Below are 16,020 nucleotides of genomic sequence, written 5' to 3' on the forward strand. Positions count from 1 at the left end.
GGAGGGCAGGAGAGGAGGGAGGGATGAACACAGCAGCAGAGGGTCTCCAGGCACGGCCACGGCCACTGCTTCCCTAGGGACGCACGAGGAGCCCTGGGGAAGGGCAGGACAACGCGGAAATAGTCCAAGCCAGTGTTTCACAAAAAAATATCTGTGGGGTTCAGCAGCTTGAGCAATCCAGAGGTGAGCCCAGAAGATGTTGGGGCAGCAGCAGACATCCGGCACTCCCCAGGCAGCATCACCACCACCATCATCACCATCACCATCGGAGGAAGGCACCAAGAGTGTGGCTGCTCAAGCTCTGCACCTGCAAGGAGAAGAGAGGTCTCCACCTAAGCCATCTCCTGGGTGTGGATCCTCTGTGTGCCCAGGTCCCCTCTGAGGCCTCGCAGCTGCCAAGAAGGTCTGGACTTGTGCTCTGCTCCGAATTTCAGGAGCTACTCCAGCCCACTTACCCCTGGGAGCAGTTACCCGGGACCCGGCTGCATGAGCCAGCCCAGAGCCCTCTTCTTTTCGCCTGGCCACATCTGGGATGGGGTTTCCCATCCTTAGGGGGTCACACATCCTCGTCCTCACCCTCCAGGAAGTCCAGTTATCCAGTTAACAGCCCGAGTTTTTTGTGGTCACACGGAGTGAGCAAGCTCCAAGAAGATTTCGAGAATCACTCACTTCCCAGAAACCTCTGGAGCCCTTCGGAGAAGTCAAAAAAAAAAAAAAAAACACCCCACCCATTAAGGGGGGCTGTTTTGAGCACGTCTGCACATCCTGTACGTCCGCTCTGCCCCAGAGCCTGCGGCAGCTCCGTTCATGCCCGTCTGGAAAGCGTTACTGGAATCCAGAGTTTGGCCCCATCCGAGCCACGGACGTGTTTTGGAGAAGCTGAGCATTTCCCTGCTGGGGAAGATTCCGCTCTCCCAAAAAACACAGGGCGAGTTTCTGACTGCAATGCAATGGGAGGAATTGGGACAGGATCTATCACCCCAGTTCACCTGGCTTCAGAAAACGCATAATGGGAATTAAAAAGCCAGTGCAGAGGGAGAACAGGTGATGGAGCAAAGGGATGAGGGGCCCGGAGGAACCCCGAGGTTCCCCGCTGCCGGCGAGACCCCGCGCCCTGCTGCCAGCACCCGCTTTGCTGGAGATAACCAGCACTATCAGGGTCTGGGTGGGGGAATTAAGGATATTTCCAGAGTAAATCCCAGGGGGGACTAAAGAGGGGGGACAGCCAACGCTTTGAGCCCCCGGAGCGGGGTGAGCAGCCCCTCGGCAGCCTCCTCCACCTGCACGGATGTTCCAGCCAAGGATAAATTTTGGCTTGTGGCTACGGCTGGAGGAGCAGCCCCGAGAGAGGGGCCGAAGGCGTCTCACCTGCAGCCGTTGCGACACAGGCGGTCCCTTCTCCTGCACCAGATGAGGAGACCTGGGAACAAACCATTAAACCTCCATTAAACACCCAGAGACGGTGCTCGAAGCACAGGAACGCTCGGCCGGGAAACCTCGTGGCAGGGTTGGTGCTGGGGGTCCGGGGGAAGCCCCCAGGTACCCACCACCCACCACCAGCTCCGGCCACGCACCAGCAGCACACGGGGAGCGTCACAGGGACAACGAGGGCAGGAACACACCGATGAGCTTTTCCAGCACCTACCCAGTGCCCGGAGGCTTTTCACAGGAAAAACCTGAAAACTTTGTGCAATAGCAAAACAGACGCATAAATCACCGAGGCAGAGCCTCCTACTGCTCCTTCAAACCGCCAGATCCTCTTCTCAGGTCCAGACTTGGGCGTTTCCTGCGTTTGGTTGGGTTTTTTTTTGCTTTCCCTACAAGTTTGCAGTTGGCAATCTGAGAATTAAAATCCCTGCTTTGCCAGGGACTGGGGATGGGCCGGAAAAAGTGCTCTCCAGCTCCAAAAAAGGAGGAAAAGCAGACCAGGGAGTAAGGAAGCGGGTTTCCCTTCTGCGGGCAGAAAACCGCAGCTCAGCGCGCTTACCCCAGAAGGGACGTGCAACTCCCCAGTAAAGCACGACCTCGTGCCTGCTCCGGACACCGAGGAGCTGTTTTTGTGACAACCCTCCCTGCCACGTCTGGGAGCAGGGGGACAAGGGAAGGTGACGGAGGACGTCACCTCCTCGGTCTGGGGACATCCCGCCTTGAAATGACAGCGGTGACGAAGCACCAGCCCCTGCCCGCAGGACGCCCGGGTGCCAGCAAGGACGTGGCACATCAGCCAGCCCAGACCCCTCGCCCCAGCCCTGTCCGCACGCAGCACCTGCCATAGCACCCAGCAGCCACCCAAAAAGCCAGGGTACTGAGCCAGCCCTGGCACCCACCTGCGAGCGAGCCGATGGTCGCGCACGCCAGGTTCACGGGCAACACCACGTCCGCGGCATCTGCAAAGCAGAAGATCCACAGTGTCTGCAGCCAGATGGAATTTAACCCCCTGCCCACCCCCTCCAACCAAAAACCCGCCGCGGGGCAGTCACGCTTGGCACAGGGGCACTGGGCAAGGGTGTGTGGGGGTTTTGGGGCTGTTTCCCCTGTTTCTTTTCCCAGGTACCAGGAAGAAATCCCCACTTACTCTGGACGTGGAGCAGGAAGGAGGTTTCGTTCTGGCTGACTTCGTTGCGGACCACACAAGCGTAGTAGCCGCTGTCGTTCATTGAGGCTTTAAGAATGTACAGGGTGGAGTTGTCAATGAACCGGATGCGGCTGCTTCCCAGCAGCCGCTCCTCATTTTTCCTCCACCAGTACAAGTCTGCCTTCCCTGTCAGGACCCTGCAGACCAGTTTGGTGTTGCGTCCCGCCGTCACTGATGAGTTGCCCACGATTTCTGGCTCGGACAGCGGATCTGGGAAAGATGGAGCGACCATCAGCGTTCAAACCCGCAGCTCCCCAGCTGCCAGACCCGGACCACCTTCCTCCACAGCAACTCGAGCTCTCCGGCTGCGGCAGCGGGGTTCTGCCAGCTCATCACTCACCGACAACGCCCAGCTGGAACCAGCCCGTAGCCTCCGACTCGGACCGGAACCGGTACAGCCGGTCACCACTCCGCAGCAGCAGGATCTGCAGCGAGAAGTCCGTCTCGTTGAACCTCGTGCGGTTCCAGTAGAGGCGGGAGGTGTTGGCGGGTCTATCGAAAGCATAACTGACGATGACTCCTTCCCGCGAGCCGCTTTTGTATTCCCAGCGGACTGTGCTGGCGTTCAGCGGCGGTACGGTCAAAAGCACGGTGCAGCCCACGGCCGAGACAAGTCGCTCCGACGCCGGCCTGAGGTCAGCGGAGTAGCAGGGAGGAAGGGTGCGGGCTGGAAGAGAAATCAGATGCCACTGTGGCCACCGAGCTCCAGCTTCACCCACCCGGGCGGTGGGCGCAGAAACCCCCCGGCTCAGCCGCTCTGCAAACGGCAGCGCCGGGGATTTCGTCAGTTCTGGCTTTAAGCCCCGACGTGGAGAAGGAGAAGGTCCCGCCGGTTGTGCACGAGTTCCCGTCGTGTCCGTCGCCCGAAAAACGCAGTTCTTTGCCCAAACGGTCCCGCTCGCATCCCGCGCAGCCCCGGTAGCCCGTACCCCGGGACGGCTGCGAGAGCCGCCCCCCCTGCCCCCGTCCCGCTCTCCCGGGGGCACAAACCCCGGGGTGACCGGGCTGAAGGGGCCCTCACCGGCCACGAGCGCTTTCCCGTCGGGTCACTGCCAGGAAACAGCGCCGAGGGACGGGAAAGCCCTTTCCAGACCTTCCCGGGAAAGCTCGTGGCCGGGGAAAAGCCGGGGCTAAGGAGCGCCCGAGCCCGGGACCTGCCTTCGCTTCCCAAAAAAGCAGCCAGGAAAAACGTCCTGAGGCCCGGGGAGGGGCTCGCCGAGGTGCAGCCCCCCCCCCCCGCCACGGTGCTCCGGCCCCCCCCCCAGCTCCGCCTCGCCCTGCTGCAATTGCCAGCTCTTCACAAATCAGCAAAACAGCCCAAAACGATCGGTGCGAGACCCACGGGCACCCCTGGAACGTGCCCGGCCGCCCCCGCGGGGCGCAGTCCCGGCAGCGCAGAGCGCGGGGGGGGGCCGCGAACCGCCACCCCCCCTTCCCCCGGCGGCGGAGACTTACCGGTGATGCCCAGACCGGCTGCCGAGCTGCCGGGGCAGGCGAAGAGGAGGAAGAGGAGGATGAGGAGCAGCAACATCTGCGGAGCCGGAGCGGAGGCAGCTCCGCCACGAGGCACCGGGACGCTCCCGCCGGCGGGGCGGGGCGGGGGAACCGGAGCCGCCCCGGGGACGGCGGGAAGTGGCGGGGAGGGCGGGCGGGGGGGGGTGCGAACCGGAGCCAGTCCCCCCGCAACACCCCCGCCCCACCGGCTTTTGGCGCTGTCGCTCAACCGGGTGACCTTGGCTCGGGAGCGCGGCGGAGCGCGGAGCCGGCCCTGACCGGGGGCTGCCGCAGCCCCCCCGCCCCACCACGGCGGGGGACACCCGCCTCGGCCGGGGAGAGACCCCTACTCAGAGCAGGAGGGGGCGGGGGAGTTGGCCACGGGTTTGGCTTCTAGCCTCCCGCCCTCCTCCTCCTCCTCCTGCTCCTCCTCCTCCTCCCCCTCCCCCTCCCCTTCCTTCCCTGCCCCGCCCCCCCGCAGCAAACCCCTACGTTCTCCTGGGGAAACCAACCCTGGAGAGAGAGAGAGAGAGACAGACAGACAGACAGACAGATACAGAGATAGAGATACAGAGATATAGAAAACAGCCAAGCAAACTGGTTTGCAACCCCCCCGTGCCGGAGCAGACCTTCCTGCTGACGGCAGGTTCAGACACCCCCACGGCATCTCTTCCCAGCCCCAAGCAACTTCAGGAACGCAATACGGCTGGGTCCCCTCAGCCCCCTCCCAGTGCCTTCGGCAGCTGCGGAACGTGCTGGACCTTCCAGCATCCCCCCAGGCGCTGCTTTAACTGGGTGCGTTACTCTGACTGGGTGTGCACAAAGCTGCTGCACGAACCAAACGCGCGGCACAAAATCATGGCAAGAACCTGCTGCACCAACCGAATCCACACAACCTGCTGCAGAAACTGGGTTTTCCAACCCCTTTGGTTGAAGAAAGGACTTTGTTTCAAAACCAAACTGAGAAGCAGCACAGGGAAAGCCAAAAAGGTCGTTTTGTTGTTTCTGTGTCGGCTGCCACGGGTGGTCACAGCGTCGGGCAGTGTCCGGAGATGTGCAGCTCCCCGTGTTCCTGCAGAGCTCTGGCTGTGCGACGGCCGGGGAAGCCCCGCTGCATCCCTTGGGATGGACCCGTCCGTCTGCGCACCGGGACCGGTGAGGGGAGCAGGGCTGCGGGGAGGAGAGGGGTGGCCGGACCAGGGACCGGAGCCAGGGAGGAAGATCTCCAGGGAGACATGGAGACGGAAGAGCAGAAGCTTGGGCAGGCGTGTGCGCAGGCAGGGCTGCCAAGGCACCGTCCCACTAGGGGGAGCGAGAAGATCGGTGGTCAGAGAAGACCAGGAGGAGAGTTGGGATGAGAGCGCCCAACCCGGAGAAGGCGCCGCAGGCGGAAACTGGCCCTTCATCCACCCACCGGAGCCTGGGGATGCCCCTGGCCAGGGCACTGCTGCCAGGCCATCTCCGCGGGGCAGGGAAGGGGATCCCGGCACTTCACGCAGGGTTGGCAGCTGGCCCTGGCCCTCGCCAGGGACTCCTGGAGCCCAAACAAGGGCTGGCTGCTCCCTCGGCAGGGCTGGGCACCACGAGACATACCATGGCCAGTGGGGCAAGGGCATCACCAGTTCCCTGCCATGGGCAGGGACACCTTCCCCTCACTCAGGCTGCTCCAAGCCTCGTCAAGCAGCTCTACTGGATGCTCCCAGCTCTTCCAAGTCACTTGCTTTTCACCCCTCGGAGGGTCAATCCATCTGATGGATGCAGCAGCAGGGAGTGAAGGTGGGCGGGCAGGAGGGATGCGGCAGGGAGCCCCCCAGGCACCGCTGCCGGGGTGTCCCGGCGTTCCCAGCATCATGGACATCACTGCTCAGCACACAGCTTCTGGGAGATCCGGCTGCAGAGGCCTTGGAGCTTGGGAGCTGAAAACGAGCCAGTCCCTGAGAAAAAGCAGTTCAGGTTGCCTGGGCTGGCACAGAGCCCCAGGCAGCAGGGAGAGGGGTGAACACAGCCGGGATCTCTGTCTCCTTTTCCCACTCCACGGAAACCAGGCTGCCCACGGAGCAGGGCAGAAACACCTTTTGCCAGGCCCATTTCTCCGAAAGAAAAGGGACTGAGGGCGTTTTGGTGGCCACCCACGTGCCCCCTCCCAGCACACGCTTGCCACCACGTCTGGCCAACACCATGGACACAGGAACAGGCGCCTTTATGCCCATCCCTCCCGGCACCTCCAGCCGCTTTCCCTGCGTGCGGGGACACGCGTGGCTGTCGCCCTGCGTGGCGGGATGCGGTGGGACCCGGGGGGGCTGCCCGAGTGCCTTCTACTGGGCTGTTCCTGCGCCCCCAGCTCCCGCTGCAAGAGCTGGAGTGGAGGCAGCTGCCTGGAAGGAGAACCAGGGCAGCGGAGCCGTGGCAGTGGGGACGGGAGGCACGGCTGGCCCACACCGCCGGCTGACGCACTGGACCCCAGCTGGGCTCTGGCTGTCCTCCTTCCTCTTTTTATTTTTTCTTTTTCTCTTGTTTTTGTTGATGCTCTGCTTTGCCAGGAGGTTGCAAAACGCAGGCGATGAGTCAAACGGACCCGGAGCTCCCTTTTCCCCTGCACAGCCCAGGAGCAGCCGGGAGCTGTGTCCCAGTTTAATGGCTCGGAGATGGCAGGAGAAGCCCCAGGATGGGATCAATCCTCCTTCGGGGTGCAATGACGGGTCCTGGGGCTGAGCCTCAGTAAGGGAGTGAAGGAGCCCAGATCCATGCTGGTTTTCAGGAGGACACACGCACACACCAGCTCTCCATCACGGCTTCCGAGCAGCAAGGGCCGGCTTGTCTCCATCCCACACAGCCTGTCCTATCCCATTCGGGGTGATCACCAACCCCAGCCCTACACCTGGCGATGTGTGGGGCCAGAGCAGGTGGGAAGGTCTCCCTCCTCCATGATGGCAGGGACAAGCCCCAGGCAGGGAGTGACCCACTGAGCAGCCAAGGGCGGGGGGCTGCTCCCAGGGCATGGGGTGGGAGGGAAGAGGCTGCGTCCTCACAGCTGATGTTCCCCGCTTGCAGCCCCATAGCGAGCAGGCGGTGGGGCAGCCCAAAGGCTGCTTTAGCCCCGCTGCAGGCGGAGGGGCCGAATCCCACCGCCCCTCAGCACTGCCCAGGCGTCCATCAGCCCCAGAACAAGTGAGGTTCACCCAGAAAGAGGGTTTCAGCTGAGACAGAACTGGGCAGCAGGCGCACGCTGGCCCCCTGAGCCCCCTCGACAAGGGGAAGGGGCCGCTCACAGCTCTGCGGGGAGCAAACGTATCTCAGCATCCTCCCACGGAGCTGGGTAGTTCTGGGGAGGAGGAGGGTGGGGAGGCACGAAAAAGCCCTGAGCCAGCAGGAAACCTGTGGTGGGAAGCTCTGAGTCAGCTCCAGCCACCGCTTTGCTGAAAGCAGCCCCCCCCCCCCCCAGCCTCTGCCTGGCTCGCACGGTTCCCCGAATTCCCGGGAACCAGGCAGGGGGGTCCCAGCACCTCGGTGAGCGAGAGCACACGCGTCACCGTGTCTGTGATCTCTCCCCTTTCAGTTCAAAGCCATCGCCCCGTGTCCTGTCACCCCACGCCCATGTCCAAAGCCCCTCTCCAGCTTTCCTGTAGCCCCTTTAGGTACTGGGAGGTGCTGGAAGGTCTCCCCAGAGCCTTCTCTTCTCCAGGCTGAGCAGCCCCAACTCTCCCAGCCTGTTTCCACAGCAGAGGTGCTCCAGCCCTCGCATCATCTTCGTGGCCAACTCCAGACCCGAAGAGGAGTCCCGAAATCTCAGCACAGGAATTGCTCAGTTCAAATCGAAAGACAAAAGTTTGAGAGCGCGTACTGGGGGGGTTAGCAAAGGCCTCCCGGAGCTGCACACGATGATTTCATCTCCCGGGGGGCTGCAGCTTCCAGATTCAGGATCACGCAGCCAACACATGTTAGAAATCAGCTGCTGCTCAAGCAGCGGCCGGGCTGTGGCTTGTGTTGAAGGAGCAGCCCCGGGACGCTGCGAGCTGGCACCGGAGCTCAGCTCCAGCCTCGCACCGGGGAGGGACACCCAGCCCGGGGGGGCCCCAGGCCAGGCGCACCCAGCAGATCCTGTGCGCGCTGTCACCCCGTAAAACGTAAGAAAATAACACGGCCAACTTGCACCTCTGACTGCCAGCCGAGCTGAAGCGAATCCAAAGGACACGCTGGAAAATCACAGCTGCACCTCCCATTCCCACGCCTGGTTCCCCCCAGCCCAGTGCCCCACCAGCAGCAGCAGCGTGGCCCCAGCAAAACACTTTCTCCTGCACTTGCTCTGCACCAGCGAGCGCGGAGGAAACAGCTTTCCAGGTTCCGCTGGCCCCGGCTCTCCTGGTGCACAGACCAGGAAACGTTCAAAGTGAAAAACAACTCCTCAGCCAGTATCAGGAGGTGCTTTTTTGTGTTGTTTTTTTTTTTTTTTTACCTGGCTCCCGCCCAATTTTCTTTGCACTGTTCCAGTTCAGCTCCTGCCCTCGCTCGCAGGCTCAGCAGCTCTGCAAACCTCCCGTCCCCAAGGCATGGAGAGCAGCCCTGAGTTCTTGTAGCTCCAGCTTTCCCCCAGCTTATCAGCCGAGCCCGCAGGTGCCCTCACCTCATCCACGGAGCAGCCCGTGGCCCAGGATCCCAGTGCCCAGGTTGCTTCTGCACGTGCATCCTCATTCCAAACTGCGAATGCATTTGGCTCTTCTGGTTCACCTTCGCCAAGTGCAGGAGCTTGGCCCCCTCTGCCCCCACCGCCCCCTCCCTGGCTGGCTGCTCTGGGTGGGGGGGTCCTTGCCACCCCCCAGCACACGCAGCCCCCCCTCCCCCCAAAAAAAAGCAGGTGGAACTGCTGCCAGAGACCAGGGCAAGGTCTGCTGGGCCTTTTCTAGCTCTTCCCCTCCACCTGGCTCGGAAGGTCCTGAGCCTTTTTACTGAGAAGAACAACCAGGAGGGTTCATATTTAATCGGATTTTTTAGAAATGGGTAATCATCGCTCTCCAACTCAGTGCCCTTCCCCACCTCCAGCGAAGGCATCTCGCCTGTGGCAACGGCTACTTGCCAGGGCAGGGCCGGTGCCCGCACTGGTGCTGAGCCGAGCAGTGCCTGGGCTCGTGGACTTGGCAGATGCTTTTGGCTGGAAGGTCTCCGTGTCTCAGGAGCATCCTGGACACAGCATGGAAGTGGAAGGGGCTCAGGTCCCTGCAAGACGAGTCACCAGGAGCTCAGCAGCATTTTCCCGCAGAAAGAGCGGAGGACACAAAGGGTGCTGGAGATGAGAGCGGGTGCTGAGGTCGATGAGGTTAGTAATAAATCAGTCGTCAGCCCTTCGGCATCCCCCTCCACGACTCTTATCTGTATCACGTCCCACCTCCCTTGTCCTGCTCCTGCAGCTTCGCTCTGACCAGGCTCTGGTGCAGGTCAGGAGGCGCTGGGAAGATGGGGAAGAGGGGGCCCCCGGGCAGCATCAGCGCTGCCTTTCTGCTGGAACAGCAAGAGGAAAAAACCTTTTCGCCACCTTCTCCACCCCCGCCCCCGTCGTCCCACCGCCCGTCTCCCGCTGCCGACGGGGCAGCTGCGGTCCCCGGGGCCGCGCTGCGTCCCCGACCCCGCGTCCCCGCCTCGGTCCCCGTGTCGGTCCCCGTGTCCCGACCCCTTCGCGACCCCCGCGGTGGGAGGTGGCTGCGGGGGAGGCCCCGCCCCTCGCCCCGCCCCTCGCCCGGTCCCTCCCGCCGCCGCCGCCGCCGCCGCCGGGGCCCCGTCGGAGCGCGGTGGGCGCCGGGCAGCGGCAGCCGGGGCGGGCGATGGCCCCGCACCAGCCCAGCGCCGGGCAGTACCTGCGCTCCGACAGCGGCGGCTCGGAGGCCCCGATGCTGGCGGACGGTCCCGGGCCCGGCCCCGGTCCCAGCCCCGGCCCCGGCCCCGGTCCCGGTCCCGGCGGGGCGCGGCGGCGGCGGTGCGGGCCGCTCTGGGGCAGCGTGGCCGTCATGGCCATCCTCGCCCTGCAGATCGCCTCCACCACCGGCCTCTTCGTCTACTTCACCATGGCCATCTCCAAGGTGAGCCCGCCGGCGCGGGGGCTTTGTCCTGCGCCCCCCACCCCCCGCACACCCTCCCCCCGAGCCGTACCGGTGCGGGAGGGGCCCCGGGGGGCCGGGGCCGGCGGGGGTGCTGCACCCCGGGAGACCCGAGGGCTGCGGGGAGGGCTCTGCCGGCGACGGCGGCTGCCGGCGCTGCCCCGCGGCGATCCAGATGTGGAGGCGGGGGCGGGGGGGGGGGGGGGGGGGGGAGGGAGGGGGGACACTGCCCCGGGAGCCGCGGATCCAGATGTGGAGAGAAGGAGCCTTTGTCCTGGGCTCCGGCCGGAGCTGCGCGGGGCGGGGGGGGCTGCCCTGGGCTCCCATCGGAGCCCGCAGATGGGCTGGGGGGAGCAGCCCTGGCTCCTACTTCATCTCGCCACCCCCTCCTTTCCCAGCCCACCCACGCTCCAGGACCCGAATCCTCCTCACCCCCTTTGTGAGCTGCTGGCAGTGCCCTGGCTGGCTGGCAGAGACCCTCCCCCTCCCAAAACCAGCAGCTCTCGGGTGCTTAACCACACAAACAACCGTGCTGGGGTCCCGCCATCCTGTCCGACCCTTCCCAAACTGGGACGTGCCAGGCCTGGTCCTGCTCAAGGACCGCCCCCAGCAGCTGCTTCGTGCCCGCAGCCCCCCGCCAGGGTCCAGGAGGGGACCCCCCAAACACGAGAGATCGTCGCTGGGGGGAGAGGGAAGTTCGGGGCTGCCGGGAGGCTCCACCGGTGGTACCATCACCCGTGGCGGTGGGGGCCGTCGAGAAAAGGGTCCCGCTGTGCCGAGCATGGCACAGAACCACAACAGAGGCGGGGGGGGGGGGGGGGGGGGGGGGAGGAAAAGCCCTGCCCATGGATGCGGGAGGAAGAGCCCGTCTGGTGCCCGGCGGGGCATCCTGCGGAGCAGGCGTCAGCCCCGGCTTTGGGCTTTGTTTCCATCCCCGGATCCCAGGGGGCAGCCGCTGGGAGGGATCCACATGAAAGGCCCCGGGGAGGGGAGGGGGATGCGGGCAGGCAGAGCCACAGGGAAGGGCTGGAGGGAGGAGAAAGTCGCTTAAATTGGCCTCTTTGGGATAATTTCAGAGGCTGGTCACTGGATCCCCGCGTGGGACCTGTGCTGGGGATGGGCAGTCAGAGCTGAGCATCTCTGGGCACACTGAACCCCAGCCGGCCCTCACCCCCTCCCACGGGGTACGGCAGTGCCTCCGGTTTTACAAAACTTCCCCACTTTTTCCTTAATTTAAACACCTCACACCCTCGTGGTGTGGAGCTCCACGCAAACAGCCCCGTCCGTGCATCCACGCGCCCGCTGCAGCCCCGCTGCCCGGATGCTCCCGCAGGGAACGCGCTGCCGGGGCCGCGCTCGCCTTCCTCCCGCCGCCCAGCCGTGCGAGCGGCCGCACCGGTCCCTCCGAGCTCGCTACCGCAGCCCGTTGGCCCAGTAGTGCCAAACCCCCCCAGATCCAACCCTTTTTGTCTGACCTCACGCGGTCTTTCTGCTCGTAGTAGAGTCTGCACCTGGTAGTAGGTGAAGGGAGCACCTGAAACTGCGACGGATGGAGATGGGCAGGCAGGAGTCTGGTGGGGGCTTGGAGCAAGCAGGGACCTGGGGGAAGTGCAGGGTGCTGGAGGTGGCCAAGCCCCAGGTGACAATGTGGCCAAGCCCCAGGTGACAATGTGGCCAAGCCCAAGGACTCCTGGGCTCTGTCCTGGGCTCTGGGAATGACCCAAGTGATAACAGCAGGATGGTCAAGGTGCTGGCGTTCACTCCTGGCACACTGATTTCAGGGCAGCCATCCCGTCTGTGCCTCAGTTTCCCCACGCCCTAGACAGCAGCACGGCGTGGCAACACCCTATAGCCAGCTGTGCCGGTCCCCCGCTGCGCCGCGAGGCTGGCACTGAGGGGGGTCAGCCCCGGGCCAGCGCGGGCGGACACAGCTGGCCATGCAGCAGCCCGTGTCACGCGGGGGGAAGGCTTCCAGCCCCGGCCACGAGCCAGCGCGGGCGAGGGAGCGTCTGGGACCTGCCCGGGCTGACGCAGCGCGGCGGCTGCTCGGGGTCCCGTCCGTGGCCGGCGGGTCCCGTTCCTTTACCTGGTGCGCTGCAGCTTGCGAGAATCCTGGGGTCTTCCTCGCGCTCGGCGCTGGAACCCGAGGAAAGGGGCTGTCGCGTTTCCCGAAGAGCTGGGACGCGCAGGACTCGCTTCTGCCGGGGATCGTAGGAGGACGAGATGAGATTTAACCTGTCCAATTCACAAAAATTAGGTTTTTGACAGAACTCGGGGTCCACCGAGACCCTCCTGCCACCATCCCGGTGCAGGAGATGCGGTTGGTGTTTGTATCCTGGCGGTGCCGCCCTGTCCCAGCCTGGCACGGGAATCGGGGCAGCCCGGGGTTACATCCTGCATCCCGCGGCTGCGGGAGCCCTGGCGCTGGAGGAGCGGGTCCGAGGGCGGCCCCCCCGCTGCTCCCCCGGCCCCGCCAGCCCGCTTTGAACGGGGTGTGCGGGGTGTTTGTGTTGCAGCTCAAAGCCCAGGCCCCCGGCAGCGCGGAGGAGCTGCGGTGCCTGCAGGTCATCAGCCAGCACCCGCAGAGCTCCGGCCTGGATGAGCTGGTGGGCAACGAGTCCTGCCTCAAGCTGGCCAACACCATCAAAGCCTACGTGGCCACGGTGAGCCCCGACCTGCCGGTGTTGGGGACCAGGGGAGGATGGGACAGCCGATGGGCGAGCTCCTGTCTGCCTCCCTGCCTCAGTTTCCCCATCGGTCCCACCAGAGGGGTGGCGGAGGGTGGTGGCAAGGCTGGTTTAAGGGGGGAGTGGAGGAGCGGGGCTGCACGCCGTGCCCTCTGCGGTGAGGAGCTGACGAAGCCCAGACATGGCATGAAAGAGAAGGTCAGGAAGGGATGGGAGAGAGAGGAGCCGGGGAGCGCCCGTGTGCCCTGTAACCGCGGGACCCTTTCTCTCCTGCAACGGTTCAGGTGACGGAGAACGTTATCCGCAGGAGCGCGGTGAAGGGTGAGTCCCTCGCGGCCCCGCACCGGGGGCGGCAGCCGGACGGACCCCACTGTCGACCACCTCTTCACCGGGGCCGGTGGCAGCCGGAGCCGCGGGCCACGTGCGCAGGGCTCGGCGTGCAGCCGGGGGTGCCAGCGCCTGGGGGGGCTCAGTCGCTCCCAGGGCAAACTCCGGCGGGCATGGAGCTGGGAGCTGGGGCAGGAGGAGGGAGGAGCGGGGGGGGTGAAGGGCGCACGTCCCCAGGGAGGGGGCCGGAGGGACAGCCGTGTGCATCCGGAGCGCGGGGAGCCACCGGGGCCAGCACAAACATTGGATAATGATTGACGAGACGTTTCCATCCCCAAATAACCTCCCTCCTGACGGGTCAGCGGGACGTTTCCCTGCCCGCTCCCTCGGGGGCTCGGGACGGACCCCCTCTGCGGGCGCGGGGCCGCGCGTCCCCGCGCTCTGTCCCCCACACCCGCTGTCCCTTCCCTCGCAGAAGCCCGGCGGAGCCACTTCAACGCGTCGGAGGGGCAGGTTCCTGCCAGGACGGCCGGCAAGCCCTCGGCACACCTCATCCTCCGCCCGCAGAGCCTGGCCCAGGACGGTGAGTCGGGGAGCCCCGGCGAGTGCTGGTGGGCTCCTGAGATGGGAACAGGGGAAAGGTCTCACCCAAAGGGCAGGGATGGGATGGGAGGACACATTGGGTGGCAGATGGGAAGATGTTTCTCCTGTCCGGTCCAAGACCACCTTCTCCACCTCTCCAAGCTGGATGACTGTGGGAGAGAGTTAGAGCCCTCCCCAAAGCATCTCGCTCCCCTCAGTGACCCTTCCTTCTCCCCAGGAAACTCCCGGCGCTTCGGGAACCTCTCCCAGTCGTGCCGCCACGCCATCGCCCGCTGGGAGGACAGCACCATCCACTCCCACCTGCAGAACATCACCTACCGGGACGGCCGGCTGCGCGTCAACCAGGCGGGCAAGTACTACGTCTACTCCCAGATCTACTTCCGCTACCCCAGCGACGGGGCCGGCGCCCGCGTCTCCGTCCCGCAGCTCGTCCAGTGCATCAACTGGAAGACCTCCTACAGCCAACCCATCCTCCTGCTCAAGGGGGTGGGCACCAAGTGCTGGGCTCCCGGGGCGGACTACGGGCTCCACGCGCTCTACCAGGGGGACTGTTTGAGCTGAAGGCCGGCGACGAGCTCTTCGTCTCCGTCTCCTCCTTGGCCATCGACTACAACGACGCAGCAGCCAGCTACTTCGGTGCCTTCCGGCTCGATCTGTGACAGCCGCCGCCGCCTTCCCGCCGCTCCTGCCCACCCACCGTCCCGCGTGGCCCCGGAGCAGCAGCTATTGGAACAGGACAACAGCCGACAGACCTGGTGCAGAGTCCGTCCCAGCACGTGTTGTCCCTCTCGGCGAGGGATGAGCCAGAGGAGGGCGCGGGGGGTGGGTGCCCGCAGGGACTCCCTGTGCTCGGTGCCGCGCAGGGTCCCGCCGTGCAGCCAGGAGGAAGCCCGTGGCCAGGGAGGGTCTCCGAGGGCCCAGGGGTGACGTGTGCGAGGGGGGTGTCCCAGCCCTGGGGACACGTCGCCTCGCTGGCCCCTGTCGGAGCAAACAGAGCGGGTGGCACCGCTGGGCTCCCTGCTGCCAGGGAGGCACCGTGGCCACGTCCGCAACCGCAATGACAACACGTCCCCGTGGCAGGATGACCCGTGGAGAGTCAGAGCCCGCGGCTGGCAGGGGTGGACCTGGCCGGGCTGTGGGGGCTCAGGGACCCCCGAGCCAGAGGTGCTGGGACAGACATCGGGGTTGGCAGAGAGCAGCAGCACAGCGGGCGCAGGGCTGGCACACAACCTGCAGGGACGAGGCGGGTCCAGCGCCAGCTCCTGGAAGGGACCGAAGGAGTTTCAGTTCAGGCTAACGAGAAGCCTGGAGCGATTCCCACAATTGGCTTCAGGAGAGGGCAAAGAGCAGGACCACGAAGCCGCAACAGTCACCAGCCCGAGCCACCGCGCCCAGGCACGTGGCGGGGAGGCACGTTTTGCCCGAGCCAAGCTGCACAGACCCATCCTGCCCCGGAGCTCACCATCACACCTCCCGGCGCTTCCAGCCAAGCGTCTCTTTCCCAGGGATTTTGGCTCTCCCAGCCCCGGGATCTCAACTCGCGGGTGAGCCCTGGCAGTGGCCGCACCGGACCCCGGAGGGACAGGACCGACCCCTCGGCGTGAACGGCCACGTCGGATGCGAGCGTTGGGTTCGAGCAGGGCAGAGCGTGGTCAGGCTGCCCCGGCCACGGACGCCACCCCCGTTTGTCATGCCCTGTCACCTCGGCATCATACCAAGACTGTTGGCATGCACGGACAGGATGGCACCGGCTCCCACAAAGGACACGAGCGCGGGCTCAGTACTGGTTTAAATAAAGCCTGTACCCCAGCGCTGCTCTGGCCCCTCTGCCCGGGCACCCCAGCCCCCGAGAAGCCCCAGTGCCCGTCGAACCAGACGTTCCGAACCAGCTGTTCCGAGGTGCGGACTGGTCCCATGCTTGGGGGGCACGGTGCAATGCCCCCGGGTGCCAGGCAGCCCTGCTCACTGCCCCACCGCCCCAGCCCAACCCAGCCCCGTGGTGCTGCTCCTCCTCTCCCGCTTTAGGGTCACCAAGCCCAGCCCGAGGAGCAGCCAAACCCCGGGGTGCCAAGATGGGCTTGCTCCTCGTCGCGCCATGGCCAGGCAGGGGCTGCTCCTTCCTCCCAGTACTCATCCCACAGCTTTCCCAGCCCAAGCTCCCCCTCTTGGCATCCTTGGCTGGGGCCAG

General features: G+C 65.2%; 2 protein-coding genes across 2 annotated transcripts; one reads left to right on the forward strand and one right to left on the reverse strand.

Moving 5' to 3' along the window:
- Positions 1–1,364: 1,364 nt before the first annotated feature.
- Positions 1,365–4,166, reverse strand: LOC147527942 (cell adhesion molecule CEACAM1-like). Its single transcript, XM_086619857.1, has 5 exons — positions 4,091–4,166; positions 2,976–3,302; positions 2,576–2,845; positions 2,328–2,387; positions 1,365–1,420 (listed from the first exon to the last, which is right to left on the reverse strand). Exons 1-5 carry the CDS (start codon positions 4,164–4,166, stop codon positions 1,365–1,367), a joined length of 789 nt encoding a protein of 262 aa, XP_086475983.1.
- Positions 4,167–9,942: 5,776 nt separating this feature from the next.
- LOC104372134 (tumor necrosis factor ligand superfamily member 10-like) lies at positions 9,943–14,491 on the forward strand. Its single transcript, XM_086619929.1, is given in 6 exon segments — positions 9,943–10,197; positions 12,732–12,878; positions 13,187–13,223; positions 13,705–13,812; positions 14,050–14,370; positions 14,373–14,491. Coding segments are annotated over 6 exon segments (987 nt in total).
- The last annotated feature ends 1,529 nt before the right edge of the window (positions 14,492–16,020 follow it).

The sequence above is a fragment of the Tauraco erythrolophus genome, chromosome 13 (assembly GCF_009769465.1).
Source record: "Tauraco erythrolophus isolate bTauEry1 chromosome 13, bTauEry1.pri, whole genome shotgun sequence".
Lineage (NCBI taxonomy): Eukaryota > Metazoa > Chordata > Aves > Musophagiformes > Musophagidae > Tauraco > Tauraco erythrolophus.